The sequence below is a fragment of the Anoplophora glabripennis genome, unplaced genomic scaffold (assembly GCF_000390285.2).
Source record: "Anoplophora glabripennis isolate ALB-LARVAE unplaced genomic scaffold, Agla_2.0 scaffold115, whole genome shotgun sequence".
NCBI classification, from domain to species: domain Eukaryota; kingdom Metazoa; phylum Arthropoda; class Insecta; order Coleoptera; family Cerambycidae; genus Anoplophora; species Anoplophora glabripennis.
Genome location: NW_019416234.1, coordinates 75,368 through 99,455, shown reverse-complemented (window position 1 = coordinate 99,455; position 24,088 = coordinate 75,368). Strand labels below are relative to the sequence as shown.

The following is a 24,088-nucleotide window of genomic DNA, read 5'->3' as shown; positions in this document are numbered from 1 at the left end:
CAAAAAAAAAGAGCATCGGGTTGAATTAATTACCTGACCAATAATATAAAATTATAGTATGAACTGAACTAGTTTAAATTATTAGATTAGGAATAAAAATATAAAAATTCTATATTAGAAAATGAATAAGAATAATCTTTTCATTTTAGTATCAATTCTAATAAATAATAAAACGCAATATTACACAACACTTTTAATTTAAATTTTTAACTTAACTTTTTCCTTTTTCTCTGTTTGGTCACTATAATTTACTTTATCATAAAAGTAATTAGAAAAGTAATTAGAAAAGTAATTGCTAAATCCATTTTCCATGTAATTGTAATTAAATTAATATAATTCCTTTTTTAAAGAATATACTTTGTAATTGTAATTAGTTCCTTTTTTTTAAAAAGTAATTTGTAATTGTAACTATTTTTAAATTACAAGTAATTACCCAGCTCTGTTAGTTATTCCACTCTGTGAGAAGTTTATCTTAAATTTTAAAAATATTAATTCTACAATGGTTTGAAGCTTGGATATTTATAAGTTTTTTATACAGGGTGTCTGCGAATGGTTGGGAAATCTCAAAGCTAATACAAACTGCTAATGCAAGCAATGCCAAAATAAGTCAAAAATTCCTATTTGTCAGGCCAAAAAACATAATAGTGTCAATTTTCTTGTTCACTCTGACAGTTTTCAAAATTACTGAGAAATTTCAAACGTCCTGTATCTTTGGAACTAGCAACATTTACATAAGGCAAGCATTTTGGTCGCCAGTATCTTCAGCTTCGAGATTCCCCAACCTTCCACAGACACCCTGTATAGAGCGTTAAGGTTTTAACTTTTTTATTTGTGATTTCAATATTCAAATTTGGCAAGCACTGGAAATGCTTAAAATTCTTGTAATAACTCTATTATTTCGTCATCTTCATTTCAAATGTTTCTTTCGAAGATTTTTAAATTGAAATCGGAACTTAAATGTGTAACTTATAGCTTGTATATAAAAATGATCGCCACGGTAGAGCAGTCGGTCGAGAGTGCGGTGGCAAGCATTTCTCGGCCAGACTTCCTAATCTGGTCCGGGTTCGATCCCTGGATTTGGATTTGTCTCATTTCTGTGGTTTGTGTTTTTTAAGTTAATGAAATTTGAGATAATAGGATTTTAAATGTTGTTAAACAAGGCTGCGTAGTAACTGGTGTTCCAAAAAATAGCTTACAGAAATAATTGCTGCCTAGCTATGGTTTGCCAACAAGTATATATAGAAGGTTTAAAGGTAAAAAATAGATATGCGTCTTTTCTTAACAGGTTCCATCTGTGTTTTGAATCAATCTGAAATTTATTTTTATTATGAGACAAAATAATTCTGTTTTTATTTAGTTTGAAATTTAGCATGTTCAGTACAAGGCAGTACATACAGGAATTCATAATTTTATAGTGAAAGAAACACATAAACTGATTTACTCTTCATTTGCTGGAAATTTATTGGAATATAAAAAAAATTATAGTTCCAAATTTCATATTGTATTGTATATTAAATGAAATAATGTTTATTACTTTCATTACGAATTTTTTCTTATTAAATTGTTATTGTTTAAATGCCCTGCTTACTTAGAAAATTTTGTAATTTTAATGTTTCAAGCTCTAGCAATTTTTGAAATTTTAGATTTTTCTCTTAGTGAAACCGCGTTTCTGAAGAAAATACAGTATTTAGATATTAAGAATATAGATACATAATATTTTCTTTTCTTTAATTTGTTTTTTTTTTGTCTAACCATTCTATTTCCAAAAATAATTGGACATTTATTCGATGTAATACAATAATCTGAAGTTGTTTCAACGTGTAGCACTATACTTAAAATGCATAGTTCGTCTTTTATATAAAATATGTTTCCGGTTGGCCGTTGTTCCTAAAATTAATAGCCCTTGTGTCAAGGACACGGAAAAACTCCACTGGCTAGCACGCACTCACCGAATTATTGCTTGCCATTATTCTAAATCCATTTTCCTTTTAACAGGTTAGCGTCGAGGAGTGGGCATCGATGTGGGATGAATACTCGAAGAACCCCGAAAACGCCCTAGAATGGCAAACGCTGTACTTGCGGTTCATGTTTGACCTGGAAGATGCCAGCGGTGACGGCAGCATTGATGTCAACGAATTTACCAGCGTGTGTTCCTGTTACGGACTCGAGGCATCCGAATGCAAGGAGGCTTTCCAGAAGATGGCTCAAGTAAGTATAAAATATTCTAAACGTTGCTGTACTCGAACATAGTGTTACTGTATTTAGTGGTTAAAAAAATAAGGTTAAACAGTATGTACACAATTGAGTCCTGAAGAGACATTTTTATTTATTAATATTTGAGAAAGTGTCATAAAATTGCTTAAACTTCTGAAGATATTAATATTCTTGACTTTGTATATAAAAAAGAATAGAAATTATCAGGATCATCTAAAAGTAAAACTGAGATATTAGGAATTCCAAGAGGGTGTTTTGGGGCGAAACATAAAAACTATTCATTTGTCAGATCAGGTAGATGACTTAAATACATGATTCTCGTAATTAAGTCATAAATAACTTAATAAATAAAAATTACTTCGAACCCATTTATATTGGATCAAGGTTTGTAGGAGGTCATCAAATTTCAGCATTTTGCTGATTTATTATTATGTCATGCCCAAATAACGATATGTAAATTATTATTTACACACTTTCTTCGATTATTTTATAGACATCTAAATCTCCCCCCAAAAAAGCATATTTGATCTTCCAAAAAAATTAGAATTTATTCATTTTCTTTTAAACAAACATAGCACAGATCCAAATTTTGTTAAGAACATTCTACATACCAATGAAACAACTTTTATTTGGGGAAAGTCATTATTAGGTACGGAAAATTTGCGTATTGCAAGTCACAGCAAGAATTTAAATTTTAAACGTCTGGTGTGGTAATACTAGTGATGAATTATTCGAACAATTCTTCCAAATTTAGTTCAATTTTTCTCTTTTTTCTCCTTTTCTTTCTTGGCTGATATAATAGACAATTTCGCGCTAGACACGCGAGGCAAAATATAATTTTTGTAGGATGAGGCTGCACGTCATTTTCCCCTTGCAGTCAGATGTCACCAACTTATTTTAACAAGTGGATCGGTCCAGAAAATGAATTTGCTTGGGCCTCAAGAACTCGTGTATTATATCACTTAGATTATTATGGCGGGGATATTATAAAGTCCTTATAGTCTACGAAATACAGTTAATTAGAGTTTATAAATAAATAAATAAATATATAATTATCTATTTGGCAGTGCTATTCCATGTTAAATTTACAGAAAATTACAAAACAGTTTGCAAATAAACAAAATATTTTGTGCGAATATAATTCCATTAAATTTTTTATAATCATATTTATATTTACATAATTCTTAATTCCCTCCAGTAGCGAAATTAAAAATCCGTCCCCAAACATCTGTTTTTGCAAATAATTTGTTCTTGAAAATGTTATACTGGGTGTTTCAAAAAACGTTCCGCTAATTTCTAGGGTAAATAGAATATTAAAATATAATGTTAGTTTGGTTAATAAACGTGTCCGAAAATGCCTCCTTCAGAAGATACGGCTCTGTAAAAGGGGCCCCAAAAATTCTTTTTTTTTTTGATAGCTAAATGAAATTTAGATCACAAATAGGTTTGATTAGGTCTTGAAAGTTACTGCTGACAAACTTTTAATATTTTGTACAGGACCATCCCTGGAGGGGGGGTGCCACTTATTTTGCCCCCAAACTTCTTTTTACGGGGACATTTTTAATATTTTGGCAAAAAATAATATTTTTTTAACAATTTGCCATAAAAAAGGTACTCCTGCTTAAAGTAAAAAAAATTACCGGTTTTGGAGTTATTTGAAGTTTTAACTTGTTTTACCTAAAATAAGAAAATAATTTGGTTTACTTTTATTAAGTAGGCTTAGACTGCAGATTTTTCTTGTTTGACAGATTGGTTTGACACATTGTTGTTGATAGGTTTGGTTTGTTTAACAAGTAATAACGCTTTTAAAAACTTTGAAAATGAATGTGTACACTAATAGTGACTATACCGATATGTTGTTAACATTAGGGGAATGTAATGGTAATGCTAAAGCGGCGAAAATAAGACATGCGTAAAAATTTCCAGAAAGAACTGTTCCGGATGCAAAAACATTTTTGAATTTAGAAAGAAGATGCCGTGATACTGGAACCTTTAAACCAAAAAAGGTAAATTCTGGAAGACATCGAGTGGCAAGAATTCCTCAAACAGAAGAAAATATTTTAAATGTAGTTGTTGCGGATCCTACGATAAGTGTAAGAAATATGGCAAGGGCAAGTAACACAAGTATTTCTAGTGTACACCGTGTATTAAAAGAACAATTATTGCACCCATTTCTGATTTTTCCTGATTTTTTACAAAATATTCTTTTCACCGATGAATCAACCGCCTTGTTGCCTACCATATTTTTGATGGAAATTTAAATGGTGATGTTTACTATGAATTTTTTGATAATAATCGTTTATTTCCGCTATTAGAAGATTTGCCTCTTGATCTAAGAAGAAATATGTTTTTTATGTATCCTCACCTCATTTTAGTTTACAAGTTAGAAGATGGCTTAACGAACATTTCCCAAATCGTTGGATTAGTCGGGGTGCCGATGCTCCTATCCACTGGCCACCACAGTCCCCTGACCTAAATCCCTTGGATTTTGTTGTGTGGAGTTTAGTTAAAGAAAAAGTATATTCCAGCGAAATAAATTCCATTGAAGAACTTCAAGCGAGAGTTGAAAATAATTTAAGAATGTTAATTCAAGTACCACAGCCACTTCAAAGAATTATGTTTTCCCTAGAAAAACGTTTAAGATTATGTATTCGGGAACATGGTGGATATTTCGAACATTTAATGTAAAAATCCATACCTACTTATTCAATATTTTTCTGTTTGTTTTGTGTTATTTGTTGTTTTTTTAATAGCTTCCTTTGTTTATTCTGTGTACGTGTCATGCAATTAAAACCTCTTTTAAGCTCAAAATAATTTGCTCTAATTTATACTTGTTGTTTCTGAAACAGTCGTTATTCCCTGCGTTTATTTATTATCATTATTTTATTTTTATTAATTCGGTCAGCATTACTTGCTAAAACCTCAAATAACTCCAAAACCGGTAATTTTTTTGACTTTAAGCAAGAGTATTTCTTTTATGGCAAAATGTTAAAAAAATATTATTTTTTACCAAAATATTAAAAATGTCCCCGTAAAAAAAAAGTTTGGGGGCAAAATAAGTGGCACCCCCCTCCAGGGACGATCCTGTACAAAATATTAAAAGTTTGTCAGCAGTAACTTTCAAGACCTAATTAAACCTATTTGTGGTCTAAACTTCATTTAGCTATCTTAAACCGCATCAGAGATAATTTAAAAAAAAATATAATTTTTGGGGCCCCTTTACAGAGCCGTATTTACCAAACTAACATTATTTTTTAATATTCTATTTACCCTAGAAATTAGCGGAACGTTTTTTGAAACACCCAGTATTATAATATTTTATCCAGATACGATACTAGATACTTTGGTAATATATTTTTACGCATTTTTATATATTAATACCAAATTAGCCTTTTCAATTTGGTTCCAAATAGGAATCCACTGTAAAGTTTCCAAAATTAAATCAATTGATATATATCTCAATATAATTCTCAATATAAAATTCAGAATGCAAGTAATATCGTTAGAGGACAGTCAGTCAAATGTATTAGTAGATCTAAGGAAATCTCTTACCAAGAGAATTAGAAATGCATTGAAATAGGTATATGTCGAAAATTTTCTATAAGTTGTTAATAATTAATTTAATTAATTTAAACATGGAAAGAGGGTCTGTGCAAGGGCTAAGTTGTTTTTATTGTTGTTGTGTTCTATACTTTTTCCAATAAATACTCTCTTCTTATACGTTTTCTTCTAAAGTTACTGATTTTGAAAATAAACTAAAATAGAATATTTCAAGTTAAGCGTAAACAAAAATCTTTTAAGGCAGTTTTATCGAAATCCGCAGGAGTTATCAGCTTTACTAAGTGTACCTTTTTCGCATGAAAATAATAAAACGTTTCTTTAATAAAAAAGGAACCCAGTATCATTTTCAATAGCAACATTTTACCAAGACAGCTAAATTTTCATATTTTCATTAATGGTTCATCCTGTATAAATTTTGTAAGTAAAGAAATAAAACGCCAATCAATCTAGGAAAGAGTAAGTAGGTATGTAATGTAAGTAATTATGAAAAAAGTTATGTCGGATCTAGAAAAGAATTTTGATTACAAAAAAAAAGTTGCTCGTGGAGGGTTTTTATTACTCCTTTTTATCGAATGCCCAATTCTTCAGAGCTTGTATTGACATCATCTTCTACTAGACTCAGAATATTTTCCACTTCTAAACCTTGTCAACGAGCTCGTTCAGATGGTACTATATGGCACTGGGAAACTTTCCAGTTTCGCACAGTTTGTTGAAAACTGTAATCCTTTGACGATATTCTTCAACGGCAGCATTAGCATTTACATTACAAAAGCCATAAACAAGCACCATATTTGCATACTCTAAATTAGAATATGTTCTTGATATTTTGTAACACTTTGATCGTACAAACGTGTAATAAAATGTTAAACCATTGTAATATAAATTGACACTGACAAATATCCTACTTTTGAACTTGGATTTCAAATTTTAAAATTTTTGTAATAATTACGCTATAACATGAAAATAAATGAAAATCGCATAACAACATTTGAGTTTTTTCTTATTATTTTGATGTGTAGAAGCCATTCCTGGAGTGTGGTGCGATCCTCCCGAATCACCCTGTAGATATATGCTAGCTCACATATTTTATCCAAAATAGTTCCACTTATCTCCACTGGATTAGAGGAAAGAAAACTTGTATCTTCAATTATTTCTGTTACTTTATATGAAACGCCCTGCGGAATCGCACACATATAGTTACTTGTGGTTTTGTTCTGGTTTATATGAACAATGTTTCATACTTTTCCGTGACATTATGACTAGTCTCTAGTTCAAAAACACTCTATATAAGCAGACAGTACAGACGCGCAAAAGGGAAAACAACAATATAACTTGTAGTGGAAGACGAGAGGGAACGAAATGTGTCTTCTGTAACGACACAATAAAATTCTTATTTTAGCCGAACTGTTATTGTAGACAGTTTTTAGTGGTTGAAGCGCAGACACCCCGCAATAAAAGGTAATAAATCGGAGATATATTGGTGATTATATGATGAACTTTATGATGCAACATTAAATCTTCTTCTTATTTCTCGATCAAAAATATTTCTCTTAAAATTTAGCATACTTTATTATTTATCAAACTCACAAGTTTATCGTTGCCACTGAAATTCACAATTTCTAAACAGTTATGTTGTTACGCTTTACAAATTTTTAATATAACTGGTCTGAGGTAGTAAGATTGGTTTGTATTTCTAAATGTAATTTAGTTGTCTTGAAATTAGTAGGTATTTATAAGAACGTAATGTACCAATTTTCCTTTATTTAATACACATTTTTATACACGGAGTTTACAACATTGACAACTCACAGTAACAAATAATTTATAGTCGAAGACAAATAGAGTAAAATGCTCTCATCTTTTGAAATTGTTTAATGCGATGGAAAATATAATTATTCAGTTTTTTTAAATTTCCCTGTTATCTTAAAGGCACTTAGTAAATAAATTAGACGTCTTCCAAAACACTATTATGAGATAAAAATCTATCAGTATGCTAACAAATATTGAAAGATGTATTTTCATTTTTCAAAAACTTAATCGAAACTCACATTTTGTCAGTCGTCTCTATTTAAACCGTCGTAATACCTTCCTAGTAAAAGAGACAGGAATCTTCTGATGGGTTATGTTAAAAATAATATCAGTCTTCGCTATCCTTTAGTTGTTGTTTATTGCCGGAAACTTATTCTAATAATGCAAGCAAAGCCACAGTTATAACAACATATTTCATGTTTCTGGGATGTATCTAAAATAAGTAAATCCATATTCGCATTCTTATTATCTGACAGCTATTAAAACGTTAGCAGTTTAATAAATAATTAATCGCATGTTACACTAGTATCAAAACAATTAATATGTTTCCGTTTTGGTTATTTTTAGTTTAAACAATAAGGCACCTGATAGAGTTGACTGTAACATAATTGGTATTGATTGCAATTAAAATTGATTTTCTCATTTGAATTGTTAATAACTATTCAGATTGTTGTCAACTGAAATGAACAAGTAAATACAAATATAAACAGTTACAAATACATACGAATACAATTCTTTAAAACATCTCTCAAGGAGCTGCAAACGAAGTTATCAATAACATTGATGCAGTAATTAGAAAAGTTCCAAAATAATTTAAGATGCACACTAAAGCTGATGGAATTCCCAATAAACAGAATTTGAATATGATCAATACATTTCTTGTGAGAAACATTACCACTTCATTTATACCAACTCTGATTCTGATTGACTATTCCTAAAAATATTTGCACTTATTTCTTATCAGGTTATATTTCTATATTTTTAATACTGTAATTTTGTCCCACTTTTGGATTTTTGTTATTTATTTTGCTAATTGCAGTTATTGCTACAAGATTTGTTACAATCTACTAACTCTTATAACTACACCTTGATCGACCCAGTGTCAAATGTAACAAATGAAACTATTAGTTAAATATATTTTTTTAATTTTTTTTTCCATCTATCTGATTCAATATCAAATTTAAATCTTATTAGCATACTTTAAACTTAGTAGTAAGTTTAATCTCAACAAAGAGCTTAATTTTACATTAAACAACATTACAATTACGTAATATCTGCTGAACATCACATAACGTCAGAATCTTTAGCAGTATTGAGGAAAGAAAAGTGTGTCGAAAAGAGATACCTATGCTTGTGTACCCAAATTTTTTTTCGTAGGACACCTTTCCGAATCCTTTTATATATATTTTCCTTATCCAGTATTAAAGACAGACCTATCAATCTCTATATCAGTGAGAATCAATCAATCAGATTTTTTTATGTTGGTAATCAAAGTTATACTCCGCGGTCGAAATTATAGAGAGTGACTCATCGCTAGCTTTTGGACTAGTAAGGGGGATGAAGCGTGCCGGGAACGAAAATCCATTGGCGTGTCTACGTAAAAGGCAACAAGATATAGAAAATATTGAAAAAAGATAATAAAACATAACATCTAATATTTTTTTACAGTTTGCTATAACCGGCACTTTGTTCCATTTTAATTATTACAGCATTTTAAAACGTCCTAGTTGTGTTTTTTTAATTTATTTAATTTATAAATTTATTATGGCCATGGAATTAGACCCCTCGTCTACGCTTATGCTGTGACATTTCTCAGGACGGGTAAATCAAGTCCGTTTACACCCACTAAAAAAGCATTTCCCTACTCCTTACCAAGTGCAAAAAACATGGACAGGATATAGATCGACGTTCAGTGTAACTCAGTCTATAGACGATTTATAGATTCTATCGATGTGCGTAGCGAGCGGCACAAAGATAAATAATATTGAACCGTTATAAAAATCATTTTATATTTTCTACGCATTATAGTGATAGTTTATATTATGTCTGAGTCACTCTCTATAATTTCGACCGCGGAGTATAGAGTAATCATCATTTGTATTACTGTATTTCTAAAAATGTTATTTTCGAAAGTTAAATGCTTAATAATTTTCCTAATTTTGTCTCTTTTAACGTTACGAAATCAAAATAGGTGTAGTATCTTTGATGCTACGTCAAAAAAAATCAGAGTACCAGTATGCAGCAAAAACATAAAATATGGATTTTATGTTTTTATTTTGTAACTACTATTGATAGGTTTTACAGAAGCTCAAAACTGTGTAACTTTACCCCATTATATTCACATTGTATCATGAAATTTTCTTTGGCAGTTTTTTATATCAGTACAACTATAAAATAAACATAAAACAGTTTCAAAATATTCTTATTTGTATTATTTGCTTTCTAATATTGATTTGCTTTTGTTTTCAGGGAAAAGCAGAAGTTAACTACGATCAGTTCGTTGCTCTTTGGAAGCAATTTTTCACTTCGGAAAATCCCTCCGACCCAGGCAACTACATTTTCGGAAAAACTAAATTTTAAATAGTATCTACATGTAGAGGCAACCAACCTAAACCAATGAAAATTTTTGTATCTATCTTCTATTACTCCATTACATATAATATATGGAATATATAAGTAATATATAAATAATATATGAATAACTTAATTTGTTAAATATAATTATGTTATTCTTACATATCCTATAGGTAATACAAAAATTAATAGTTCTACTTTACAAATTTAAGAAAAGTGCAACATTCAATAGTTTTTATTTGACATTTATATAATTTTTATATTACTTTTATTATATCTATTTGATATATTAGTTAGGTATATCTGTAGTATACTATAAAAATTTTTAATGTATAGATACTATGCTAGTCAATTATCAAAACGCTAGTAAATCTAGAATTTTCAAGTACTATTCCAAAAAAAAGATTAAAGATATTAACAGAAGAATAAGATTTATAGAAATTTGCAAAAAAAAAACTAGTAAAATTTATTTTGTACAAAATCTATAACTAATACCTACATAAAATTTTTTAATCGCGCCTCGAGTATGCTTTGGTTAATTTTTTTTACAAATTTTCGTTGATGTTGCAATATTTTCTTAAAGATTTTTTAATAAACGCAATGCTCACCTTGTACTTAAAATGAGCCGGTTATTTTATCAAAAACAACTGAATATTAGATGTAGCTTATAATAAACGACTTTTATGAAAGTATCGACAATATTTGTACTACCGGTAAATTTTAAGCACTTTTCATGTCTTATATTTTTACCTATAAAATGTATTATCTTCGGTAAATGTGAATATGTGTAAGTACGGTGGAAGTATATATTAATAAATGGGTTAGATAGATTATTGTAAAATGTGCAGTTTTATTCCATTACCAGAAACTTGTCTATCTCCTTCATAAATCAATTATATTTACGTTTTCCCTATAAATGTTTATCATATTTTTTTCATTTTGTTTTCAAAAAATTTGATTAAAATATGTAAAGGAAGTATTTTTTTATTTATTGTTTTTTTTATCATTTTATAGGTTTATAGGCCTCTGAAATATGTAAGTACATATTTCAGAGACTACTTCGATTTTAATTTTGAAAATTTGGGCAATAGTACCTAGGTTTTTATCAGATCACCTACGGTCTGCCGTAACTAAGAGAAATTATTGAAAAAACATAGATATTATATTTGCAGTAAATAAAAAAAGACATTTCGGTGAAACCTCATCATTATCTAATCAGTTACAGTAACAAGAAGGGTTTAGAATATATTATTTATGTTGAGAAGAAACCACGTACATCATCAACATAAATGTTCCATTTAAAAAAAATAAGTTAAGATGGATTAAAGTTGACTAAATTCAGCATTATATTTCAACCACCCATGAAATTAAGTCACTTTGAAATTATGGCAGGGAAGCTTAGAGTTTTAGTTATGTGCTCTATAAATTTTATCGCTCTAACTTTATTATTGTAAAATACACAACATTTTGAATTAGGCAGTGCTTTTTTAATTTTTTTTTGAAAAAAATTAAACATCAAAAACGGTTATCAATATATGTTCCATTTAAAAAAATAAGTTAAGATGGTTTAAAGTTGACTAAATTCGGCATTAAATTTCTACCAACCTCTGTATGAAATTAAGTCACTGAAATTATGGCAGGGAAGCTTAGAGTTTTAGTTATGTCCCCCATAAATTTTATCGCTCTAACTTTATTATTGTAAAATACTTAACTTTTTGAATTAGGTAGTGCTTTTTTATTTATTTATTTTTTTTTGAAAAAAATTAAGTATATCAAAAACGGTTAACTTTAAGAATAAGAAACCTTTATGAAAGTTCACCTAAAAATTGACGTAGAATCCAAAATAACGAAGATGACGTCAACTTCCGGTATAACCGGAAGCGTTCAAAATTAAAATCGAAGTAGTCTCTGAAATATGTCTAATGTCTCATCACCGTGGGACACCCTGTATGATAACGTAGATACTAGAGGCAAATTCGGCATTAACATCTGGATTCTGGATGACGTAGAGACTTTTTTAATTGCAACAAATGAAAAGATAAAGAGATATATCTAGTATCTAGAAATCCACAATAAATTCTTTGATTTTGATAGATGCATATAGAATTTTAGTATGCGATGCATCAATAGTGTATTATTTGTATTGGCGTTCCATTGCTATTAAATCCAGTGTCTCGTAGTTTTACATTTTAAACCACTTTCAACCATTTTTGGCGGTGCCACCTATACCGTACCGTAAGACAACTACAAAATTGCAGAAGTCTATTTAATGAAAATTGTTCATTTTTCCAGGATAAAGAGAGCTCTATCACAATGAAGTTATCCATTCTCTGCATCTGTCGAATCAGTCTCGACATCATTACTTCGTGGAATTCCAATGAAACATGAAAAACAAAAGTAATTCTGTTATGTACTGACTTTATTTTATAAACACTTTATTCTTACGTAACATTTTATATCGAATTTCACCAAAGCAAACCACCCTATTATAGCAGTTGATTTCATATAAATGAAAAATAAAGAAAAAATAATCATTAAGATTAAGAGAAGTCCGAAAGAAGTCAACTGTAAAAAAAATTGAAATTGAAGATTTTACTCAAATTCGCATTTGTTTAAATGAAAAATATACAGAGAGATCGATTTTTTTCATAATTAGGTTCCTCCAATTGTAGAAAATTAGGACAAAATCGTTTCCTTTCATCTCCACAACCAGTTGCTAACAATCCAGGAGAGACTTTTCCTCGTTGATAAGCATTCTACAAAAAAATCAAAAGGTATTTACGAGAGCTTCAACTGGAAAAAATCCATGCAAATGTAAAAATGAAACTTGTCTTTATCAAGTAACATTTTTTTTGACAGATTTCAGCGCCACTAGTTTCACTTTTGTGAAAGTCGTTTGGCAATGCCTCTAGAAGTATCATAATATTCTGACTTATTGAACTGAATATTACATTTTTAATCTGGTACCCATTTCAGTATTCTGTTACCTTGTTCAGCCACGCTATGATTTTCTTTTCTCGCAATGCATGATGATACTTAAGGAAGCAGTAATCAAATGCTCCCTAATGTGGCACTCTCCCTGATATGTCTAGTTTTTTTCTAAAATTTTATGTAAAAGGAACAAGACTTATTGAACTCGGAGACCTTTGTTTCCACTCATTTGACTTTGAACTTCTCCTAAAAATCTTGCGAAACTTGTATGTATAACTCAGGTCTGTTCTAAAGTATTACTAGATAAAGCCTGCTACACACTTGGAGATTTGTATCGAGATACCATCTCGCGACATCGTATCGTGAGGTTGACATACACTGCAATATATATCATGAACAAGTACAAAGTTACATACTGCACCAAGATGCTTCTTTCGGTAAAAGAAATATTTACCATGAGTGTTATTATTGGTGTTTCTTAATTAAGAAGAAAAGAAGAAGAAAAATTTGGTGCAAAAAGTGTTTAATGGAAAAGGAAATGTCTCCCGTCGTTTACGGGATACAAAGACCTGCATCGAGACAATATGAAACCATTTGAAGCGAATCTCCAGACGGTGAGACGGTATCGCGACTCAAATCTCCAAGTCTGTAGCAGGCTTAAACACAATCTGATCCCTCAATGATTCGATAAACTTCGCCAATTGATATTTTTCATTCAAGTTATAGGTGGAAGTAGCTACTACTAGGAAATTACACTGTTTCAAGTTTAAATTCTACGTTTTCAATAGTTGTCAAATGATTCATAAAAATCTGTTTTGTTTCAACGTCATAGAGTCCTTAAGGATCATTTTAGAAAAAATATAACTCTATTTTTTGTTTGTTTAATCAGTAGAATCAGCCATGAAAGCTTATCATAACATCGGTGTTACAAAACATAATATGGAAAGAACATGTTCTTTTTTAACATTAGCAATTGAATTGTTTTGTAGAAATGTTCTAAGAAATGATATTTCAGATAGATACTCGAGCAAAAGATTAATAAAGAAAATAGACCATAACTTCAAGATTGGAGAAAGGTCTGCACCACTGTAGAAAAACATACAGGTTATGTTTGAGAATATCAAGAAAACTTTATACTAGTCAATTTAATATGTACTGGAATTTAACTAGAAATAAAATTATCATCGCATAAACTTGAAGAATGCTCCTACACATAAAAACATTTAAAAAGAGTTCATATAAACGTGGGTCTCAAAATGATTAACAAGGAAACTGTTCAAAGATGGCCACTACCATGGGTTTTTGTGTTATATACTTTCTGACATTTTCTTTTATTTTGATTCAGCGTCATTTCGGTTTATTAAATCACAGGACTTACATTACATCAGGTTTTTCTGGAAGAAAACAATTACATTGGTGAATTTCAGAGGAATATTTTTTTACATAAATAATTACACTGTATCAAAATTTAAAGAAATGTTAAAAAAAAGTTTTGTATTATAAAAAAATTGACTGAATAATCCCAATCACCCCCAGTCAGCATATCCATGATTAAAATTGGAAGTAACTGCTTACTTCAAAAAATAAATTTTATTGTCAATAATCTGTCTAAATTAAAATTCATGTCCATATCTAAAACGATTCTAGAGGTACAAACCAATGGCTATAGCTTGCACGTTTCCATGTGCAGAATTATTCCTTTAGTTTAGGCATAAGTTTGTTGTATTTAACTAATTACAATCTACATTCATATTTTCAACAATCCTGTTTAATACACTCTCTCTGGTTTTGTTGTTTCTGTATATTGAAGTTTATAGTTCATGAAAATGAACATTCTTTATAAAACTTACACATTGTGGTATGATTAAATTCATTTAAATGAAATTTTAAAGGCAGGCAAAAGCAAGGCTTCCGAAAAATAGATAGATGATCGTTCAATTTCCTTGCCAGACAACATGCATCGCATTTGCCTTACTGCATTAAAAATGTTGTAGGCATAATAATAGTTTTCTTATGTATGGGTAAAACTCACCGTGTGAACTTATATTTTATCCTTTGAATAAATCATATCAAATCATATTATGGTTATTGCCATTTATATTTGTATCGTTGCCACAGCTACCTGTAACGTCTAATTTTAACAATCCATGTGTCACTGTCAAAACTGTATCATGTAATCTGAAAATGAACATTCTCAGAAAAAATATTATTTGCCGTAGGTACGTTACTACACCTTACTTGTTCCACATAATAAGAAGAACCAATTATGATGCCACGAGAGAAAATTTAATGTTAACAAATGAGAGTAGAGTGGTATGTCAGGGATTCACTGGGAATGCAGGTACATTGCACAGCAAATTGTGCATGGAATACGGCACTAAAATGGTTGGTGGAGTAAATCCCAAGAAAGGGGGCCAGCAACATCTTGGTTTACCCGTTTTTACTACCATAAAGGAAGCTAAGGAGAAAGCTGATCCCCACGCGTCTGTTATATTTGTGCCTCCCCCATCTGCTGCACAGGTATATCATTAATATTTCCAAGTATCTGCTCACTATATTTGACAAATATATACTAACTACTAATCAAGGTGCTATATCTAATTTAAGCATATTAGTAATCATAAAACAAAAATATCTGTACTCATAAGTGCGAGTGTATTCCTTTAAGAAATTATGGCATAATTGAAATGATTTGAAAATTCTAGCATATCTCTTATTTACATGTTTTGATCTTTTAAATCGTAAATAATCCTAACTTTAGGTACATATTGCAAATATAGATTGTAGGTGAAATTCATTATCATCAAATATGGATCTACTACGTATTTCGATAAAACTAGAGTTCTTCATCTAACCTTATGCCTCTAACTATATTTCACAGATTTGACAGCGGCTCTTTCACAAAGCTGTCCACTTCCGGCTTTTCTTTTCCGATAACACCCTTGTTCGGCCCTGTCTTCTCTTCCTCCTGGTAGAACCTACAAGGACCATCTTCCTCCAAGTCAATGTTTTTGATGAGTCTGCAACATTCTATTAGAGGTCCTATCTTATTAATCTGAGACTTTGGTTTAGTAGGACTACCATTAACTTCTTCAATGATCTTTCACTTGCCTCTGTCTAGACCATTTCTTACCCATTCTAGCATGAAAGTCTTACTAATGCTGGCAATGCCACAAGCGTGTTAAAGGCCCTGTAAAGCTACAGTCATGTTATTTTGATTTCCTAGTGTTACCAAAGCATGCAAACAGTTCTAGCATGAACGCTGCCTATCTGACGGAGTTATAGCAAATCGTTAGTTTTTACCAGTCCTCCCTATTAACTCAGTTGCACAGTATTGAATGACTATCCCCTTCGTCTGGAAGACTATGGCATATATTCCTAGACTAGGAGCCGTCCATATAGACTAGGTCGCTTTCACAACGGAGGGGATTCTTCCAGACCTTCCATATCTGGTGTTACTATCTTGAAGATCCTCTGGAAATTGTAACTTCGGACTAGTTGTAAGTGGTTAGTTCGCATTTCTAAAATGGGATGCGCCTTTAACTCATTGTGGTGTTTTTGATGTACCCCATTATGTTACAAATAATTCGTAGGTGTACATACCTGTTCTCTTTGAGAAGATATTTAATGGTGGTATATTTAAGAACCCTATGAACAAGAAACAACCCCATCAACTATTCCCGTTTCTGAGGATGATAAACCCCACAAACATATGTCACATAAAAATAATAGTAAAATTAAGAAATAAGAAAACAAAAATAAAAAATTTTTATAGACAAAAAAACAAAAAAAAGATCAGCAGCTCACTACCTCCACGTCGGTTGATCTTGGGTAACCTGAAGTGTGAGCAAAGACGTAGAACGTTATTCCACAGGGGTCGAAAAACAAGCATATGTAGATTTTGGATAACGAGATTTGGACACTGATATACAAAAAGCGTTTTCACCTGCTTGAAGGGTGAATTTGGCGCGTTTGAGTGATTGAAGAGGATAAAAGTAGAGTGACATTATGTTTTCCGGGTCTCTCATCCTCAGAAAAACGGATGGAAGAGAACCGGTATGTGGAACAGACCAGAGATGTGTGTAACCCCTTTTGGGGTTGATGTTTGGTCATTGGGAGGGGGGTATTGAGGTGAAAATGTATGATGAAGTATATGTGGCTGGTGGAATAGGTTATATGTGCGTTTAACCACTCTTCGAGGCAGTTTTTAACCGGTATGGGGGGATTCGGGTGGAGTGACAGTATGTTCACGTGCTTAACCTTCCGTGCAATTGGGTCACATCGCTATCATACCCGGATTGCGTTTTTACTCCATCTACACACGTGTCTGAAACGCTAAAAAGGGGGGGGTAACAGTGGTCAAAAACAGACAGACAAACCATCTGCCTGGGTTTTTATGATCGGAACTCTTATTTCAGAGGAAAAAAATAAATTGTATTCGCAGCTATTTTTAATTTTGGCCGAGACCACTTTTTATTGTAATTAGTACGTGGGCCCTTGGTGTAGATAAAGATTTCTGGGAACGCGAAATTAGAATATAGTGGGAACTTTTTAATTTTAGAACCGGACGCTTATGTTTATTATCAAATTTAGTTGTTATCACAATAATATTTATTTCTTGCCAAAATCTGAAAACGTTTTAGATTCAAACAAGAGAAATATAAAGGTGATTCCTGAAAAGAGAAAAACACACTGTATATTAAGAATAGAATATCATGAAAATACGGAGTATCTGTTTTTAACTTGATAATGATATTACAGGAAAGAACTACTCTGCGGACTAAAGTCGCGAACGGCATTGAAATACACCCCCCAATATCTAGCTCTGTGCCAGTAGACATTGAATAGCAATGACAAGATATCACGCACCTTATACGTTATATGTCACCCACAGACAAAAAAATATTTAGTTCCGCAAATTGTATGAAGACATATTTCTGCAATTAATCTCTTCTAATATCTTACTTCGTTACAACTGATTCAGAACAGCATATCAAGCGAAAGATGACAAAAGAATGAGGAATACTTTTAAAATTATAAAAAATGGTTATTTCGTCAGTCAAAGACAAAAGCTTATTAAGTATAATGTCGTTTTACATAAATATAAAATTCAATATAAATTTAATTTTGCCCTGCCTTCCTTAACGACATTGTTGAACTGACATCACTTGAGTTTTAACTCCAGAAATATTCATCCCAAATTCATTATTTAGGCTATTCTTGAAGCTGTCGAAGCAGAAATTCCTCTTATAGTGTGCATCACGGAGGGTATACCCCAAAAAGATATGGTCAAAGTGAAATACGCCCTGTTGCGGCAAGATAAATCTAGACTTGTGGGCCCTAATTGTCCTGGGGTGATAGCGTCTGGGAAATGCAAGATTGGAATTATGCCAAATTATATCCACAAGCAAGGTAAATAGAGTACGTATAATAACTGAATAGGGCAGAAATTGTTTTACTGCAAATTATGGCTCTTTCATTGTCATAACATATTAAAACAATGCTTTTAATCTGAATAATATGTCATTTAAAAATATGTATATTCTCAATTATAATCTAAGCGCAGTCTCATCTATTATTAAAACTGTAATTACCATCGAAATTTTAACCTATTACAGGTATAAAACAATATATCACTTTTTGGAGTAAAAATGATATTTTTGCTTTAAAATACTATGAAGTATTCCTAAAGTTACGTCTAATTCATTGAAAGTAAAATTTTCGCCACTGCTACTAATTCAGTGAATACTAAATTTTTATATTTAATTGCTAATTCAATATGAAACCAATTATGGGTTGTAGTACTTTGGATTAGACGCATGTTAGAACCTTAAGTACAGGGAACTCAAGAAAAAAAAATAATTAATACTTAGTCACACAGAGTGTTCCAGATCGAATTGATATAAAGCCATAAGTTTTTTCAGATATACGGAAAAAGGTTTTCGACTATTGTTTAATGGCCATCTTTTTGCACTAACTGGTACCATAGCTAGAACATTGAAGGAAATATCTTTTAGTCATAAGTAGTGAAATTGATTAACTCTAACAAAATATCTACTTGCTAAATTTCTATGCATAGCTAACTTTTTATGTATTGTTGCATTTCCATCTTCTTATTACATTCGCTATAGTACAATTGTGTCTCTAGCAAACGTTTTTATTGGGGCTGTAGGTTATTAGCCTAGGATATCGAATTATAACAATACCAGCAAATATCTTTTTTTATTTCAATTAAGTAATATTTTAGACACTAATACGTGATTTTTTGCCTAATATTCGCATTCAGTTGGACTCAATTATTAACATTGTATTTAAACTTTCGCTTAAACTTATAATTGGACATTCTCACCATCCCTCGCATTTATTCTTCATATAATGTATATGTACCACAGAGTTAAAGCTTAAAAATTACATTCAAGTTTTCATTATATTCAGTGGATTCGTTTCATTATCTTCAATGGATTCATTACATAGAAAACTGCATATTTATTTCTAAATATTAAGGACTGACATGCATGGAAATAATCTGCTTCTTTAGTGTAAAGCAGGCTAATCGACATAAATTAAAATTGTCCCCATTTAACAGGTATATCTTTTTTATTTAGAATTGAAGGTAGTTTCATAATTTCTTATTGGAAATTCAGATTTTTGAAGGACAAAAAAGTTTAACATATGTTTACTCCGACGGAACACTACATGTAGCGCGTCCTAGATGTGATTGCAAAATAGTTACCATTTCCTTAATTACCACCTCAGAAAACATAGATGTACAAACTTTCAAGACAATCCGTTTAAAGATGCTCAAGATATTTAAAAAAATCGAAAATATTTTTTCAACTTTAACACCCTGTAGATCGAAAAGAAGCAACATACGGATAAGGCATATTTGGCTTAATCACTCTATTTTGAGGTCAGCAACATGCCCTTAAGCTTTGTCCCATTATTAATGAATCACCCTGTACAATGTTAGCAGAATAGTCGGCTTATTTTCAAAATACATAACGTTTTTATGTAAAGTACATGAAAGGTTAAAATTGTGAAAGATTATTTTCTGTATAATAAGTTTGAAATCGAAAATTACGTTCAAGTCCAAAATTTTATAATATTGAGTAGGTATATTTATTTATCAATATTGTGTGCTGACATTCATGAAAACAATCAGAGTAAAGCAATGTTTTGTTTATAATCTTCTCATATGGATGAGATAGTTAATATTATGCAAAATTTATTTATATTTTTATATGTATAACGGTATAGCTCTGGATTTAGGAGACTGAAACAAATTAATAAACTAAAAACAACAACGTCCTATTTTGTTTAATCTATTAATTAAACTGAAGTAAAATCCTAATGTAAATTTAAATAATTTGATTCAATTGGAATAATTTTAACTCAACTAAACTTTTCCGATTATTATTACAAAGCATAAATTATAATTATATCCATCCGTGCTGGTACATACCAATGAGAAATAAATGAACTATGTATACAAGGTGGCCAAATGAAAACGAAACAGTCATTTTCAGGAACTGCGTCAAGATTGTAGAAAAACGCTCAGACCCGTCGATTTTAGATTAAAGGGGGACATTCTTTGCTGATATTTTTGACTCCGCCACTTTCACCCCCAAGCAAGGATAAGCATCAACCCAAAATATTTAAATGGCATTGGGGGTTGAGTAATATTTCCTTTGAAAGCTCTTACAATTTTGTTTACAACAGACTTTAAATTTTATAATTCCGCCCAATACTTATTAAGAATTTTGATTTTAAAGTTGAAACTTGTGTACAAACAATTAGTAACGGTAAAAATGTCAGTCATTCGAGTTAAGTACGCCAATGGTATAAATTTAGTACTTCTTGCGTTACATTGGTTTTTGGTAATTTGTTATCACTTTCGTAAAAAAAAATGAATGCTATACACACAATGAACGTAAAAGTAGTGGATTCCAAATTATTTTCTAGTATTATTTGGAAGCGTTGGTTGGTAGTTTATTTAATTGTGTTTTTTAAAATTAAACACTATGGTTTATTCCGTTGCGGAAAGGGTAGGTAGATATCATTTCGCTTTACTGATTAATGCAGTTTTTTCTTAAACGGGACGGTAAATCATCATCAATTGCCGCTATTGGTCCGATTCAAAGAGTTTTTCACGAGGTGGATACACAGCAACCGGAAAAATTAAATGTATGGGCTGGAATTTTCGGTGACCGGCTGGTGGGTCTTTTTTTTCTACCTAGTAATTTAACTGGCCAAATGTATTTGCAATTACTGGAAGACGCTATTGACCCTGCCTTGAATGATATTATTGAAAATGTTCCTGAGTATGATGATCATTTAATTTTTCAACAGGACGGTGCTCTTCCGCATTATGCGTTAATTGTCCGTCAGTATTTGGACCAACGTTTTCTACGGAATTGGATTGGGAGAAAAGGCAGCATTGAGTGGCCTCCACGATAACCGGATTTATCGCCCCTTGATTTCTTTTTGTGGGGATACCTAAAAAGTAAAATCTATAAAACACAGCAAGCGTCGCTGGAAAATTTGCCTCAAAGAATCGTCGCAAATGCCGTCGAATCACTCCGGAAATGCTTCGGAATGTGCGCGAACGTTTCAAACAAAATCTTTATTCTTGTATGGAAGCGGGCGGTCATCATCATCAAGAGCTTTCAAAAGAAATATTACTCATCCCCCAATGTCATTTAAATGTTTTGGGGTGATGCTTACCCTTGCTTGGGGGTGAAAGTGGCCGAGTCAAAAATACCAGCGAAGAATCTAAAATCGACGGGTCTGAGCATTTTTCTACAATCTTGACGCAGTTCCTGAAAATGGCTCTAACGTTCGTTTTCATTTGGCCACCCTGTATATTTTATTCTTATTAGTTACTTTGTTTATTGACTGTTTTAAACAAAAATCAAACAAATTTTCCTCTATTTCCCTTGTGAAGAAAGTTATGGCTATGTACTCATTTGAACGGAATAAGCTGTAGGTATATACTTATGGATATATTTTATTCATATAACTACGAGTCATATTTTTAACTACCACTAGACTTATGTCAGTTGGTGTTTGAATGAGCTTTAAAATCACTTCAAATTTCAAATTTGCAGGAGTGGTGGCAATTGTCTCCAGATCAGGAACACTAACATACGAAGCAGTACATCAAACAACTCAAGCAAAATTGGGCCAAACTCTTTGCGTGGGGATAGGAGGGGATCCATTCAATGGTACCAATTTCATCGACTGCTTGGATATATTTTTAAACGATGAGAATACTAAAGGGATTATATTAATAGGTATGATGTTTATGTCTCTATTTTAGAGGTAGGTATCAAACTAATTCAAACAAATTTTTTAAACATGGTTCTAAACTTCTAAACAATCAGATCAAATGAAATTAAACAAGATTCTTCGATATCCGAAACCTAAATTTGTAAGAAAAATCAAAAAAATAGAAGATACTTTTGTTTTGTATACCTATTGCTAGCTGTTTACTATGTTGCCATGGTATAATATAATACTAGTTGGGGCATGTACAAGCCCAGGCTCATAATAGTTCGGCCAGGCATAATTTTACTACTAATATATTTTGATAAAAGTACTAACACTCTCAAAACTATTTTATTAAAGAAAAGCATTGGTAACAGAAACATAGTGTTCCTGTTATGGAATGTCCCTCTAGCAGTCCAGATCACTTGCCAATAGAAACATTGTGGCATAAAATCAAAAAAACTGTTGCGCGAACATCCAACCCGTTTAGTTAACGATCTATACATCAAATTGTAAGAAATTTTGGATAGCACGCTTTCTGAAGAGTGCGCTAAACTGGTAGATACAATGCATTCCAGAATTAAAGCTGTTATTCATAGTAAAGATGTTGTAATACAATTTTGATAAAACGGTCGAACTATTCTGAACCGCCAATGTTAATGTTTTTTTATTAACAAACACATTATTACGTAATAATATCTAATCGTATTTAAGGTAAAAGTTTATTCTTTGTTTATATTACCAATATTTTTATTTTGAAAGTGTTGTTACTTTTATTTAAATATATTAGTAGTAAAACTATACCTGGCCGAACTATTATGAGCCTTCTGATAGCATTTTTAATTTTTTAAAGATCATCTGACCTTCCAATAAAAGTTACTACTAAATAACCGAGTCTAAAAATGCCTGATAAAAAAATTATCTGTCCTTGTTAAACTGTTTGACCGAACCAAATGGTATACATTAAAGATATCTTTAATTTACCAATCTCAAAAAGGTATATCTCAGAAACATTATATTGGCGAATTACTTAATTTAGGTGAAATAGGGGGTCAAGCTGAAGAGGACGCTGCGGAATACCTTGCAGAGTTCAACTCCGGCCCAACCGCCAAGCCAGTGGTGGCGTACATTGCAGGAGTTTCGGCGCCCCCTGGTAGAAGGATGGGGCATGCTGGTGCGATTATTTCAGGAGGCAAAGGGAAGGCTACTGACAAAATGAAGGCTCTGGAAAGAGTTGGTGTGACAGTTGCAAAGTCGCCGACGGAAATGGGTGTAACGTTATATGAAATTATGGATAAAATGAATCTTGTTCAAAAATACTGATGTCATTATCTTTTGAAATGTATAAAAACGAAATTTGTAAAGTGCAGTCAATTTAACTCGACTAGCAAATTTGAAAAGCACCGAATACGTCGGGTTCGACATCTGTTTCAAATAAGCCTCTGCGAACTAATAACATAGTCTACAACATTGAATTCTTTGTCCACAGTGTGTTAGGGCTGAATGAATTTCTTAGGCAGCAATTCTTCATTCTTTTTCATTCTCTTCATTCTTCGTCATTCTCTTCATTCTTAAGCGACTTGCTTTCCTCGGGCCTAAACAGTCTACGCAAGCAACCTGTCGCCTGCGGGTATAATTCTCCCTTGGCACATAAGTAACTATTTCGTCGTCTTAACGACCTTTCCCTTAGGTATATGGTGAAACGAAAATCACTTTCAATATTATTAATTTT

At 31.5% G+C, this 24,088-nt stretch overlaps 2 protein-coding genes across 2 annotated transcripts in view; both read left to right on the top strand.

Annotated features, from left to right (window-relative positions):
* The window catches only part of LOC108904392 (calexcitin-1), a 227,852-nt gene extending 217,651 nt beyond the window's left edge, over positions 1 to 10,201 (top strand). The window contains exons 6-7 of the mRNA XM_018706919.2: positions 1,996 to 2,208; positions 10,054 to 10,201. Coding sequence (XP_018562435.1) covers positions 1,996 to 2,208; positions 10,054 to 10,164 — 324 coding nt within the window. The 3' untranslated portion in view covers positions 10,165 to 10,201. The remainder of the gene's footprint in view (positions 1 to 1,995; positions 2,209 to 10,053) is intronic.
* A 5,072-nt stretch (positions 10,202 to 15,273) lies between these two features.
* Positions 15,274 to 23,679, top strand: LOC108904367 (succinate--CoA ligase [ADP/GDP-forming] subunit alpha, mitochondrial-like). Its single transcript, XM_018706888.1, has 4 exons — positions 15,274 to 15,609; positions 18,303 to 18,501; positions 22,197 to 22,382; positions 23,396 to 23,679. The coding sequence occupies exons 1-4, from the start codon at positions 15,274 to 15,276 to the stop codon at positions 23,677 to 23,679; spliced, it is 1,005 nt and encodes a 334-aa protein (XP_018562404.1).
* Positions 23,680 to 24,088: the final 409 nt, after the last annotated feature.

Excerpts from the sequence above, each read along its gene's own strand:
- LOC108904367 (XM_018706888.1), top strand. The coding sequence starts at position 15,274 with ATGAACATTCTCAGAAAAAATATTATTTGCCGTAGGTACGTTACTACA. Across the intron at positions 15,610-18,302 it reads CTCCCCCATCTGCTGCACAG|GCTATTCTTGAAGCTGTCGA; the intron begins GTATATCATTAA and ends TTCATTATTTAG. Across the intron at positions 18,502-22,196 it reads AAATTATATCCACAAGCAAG|GAGTGGTGGCAATTGTCTCC; the intron begins GTAAATAGAGTA and ends TCAAATTTGCAG.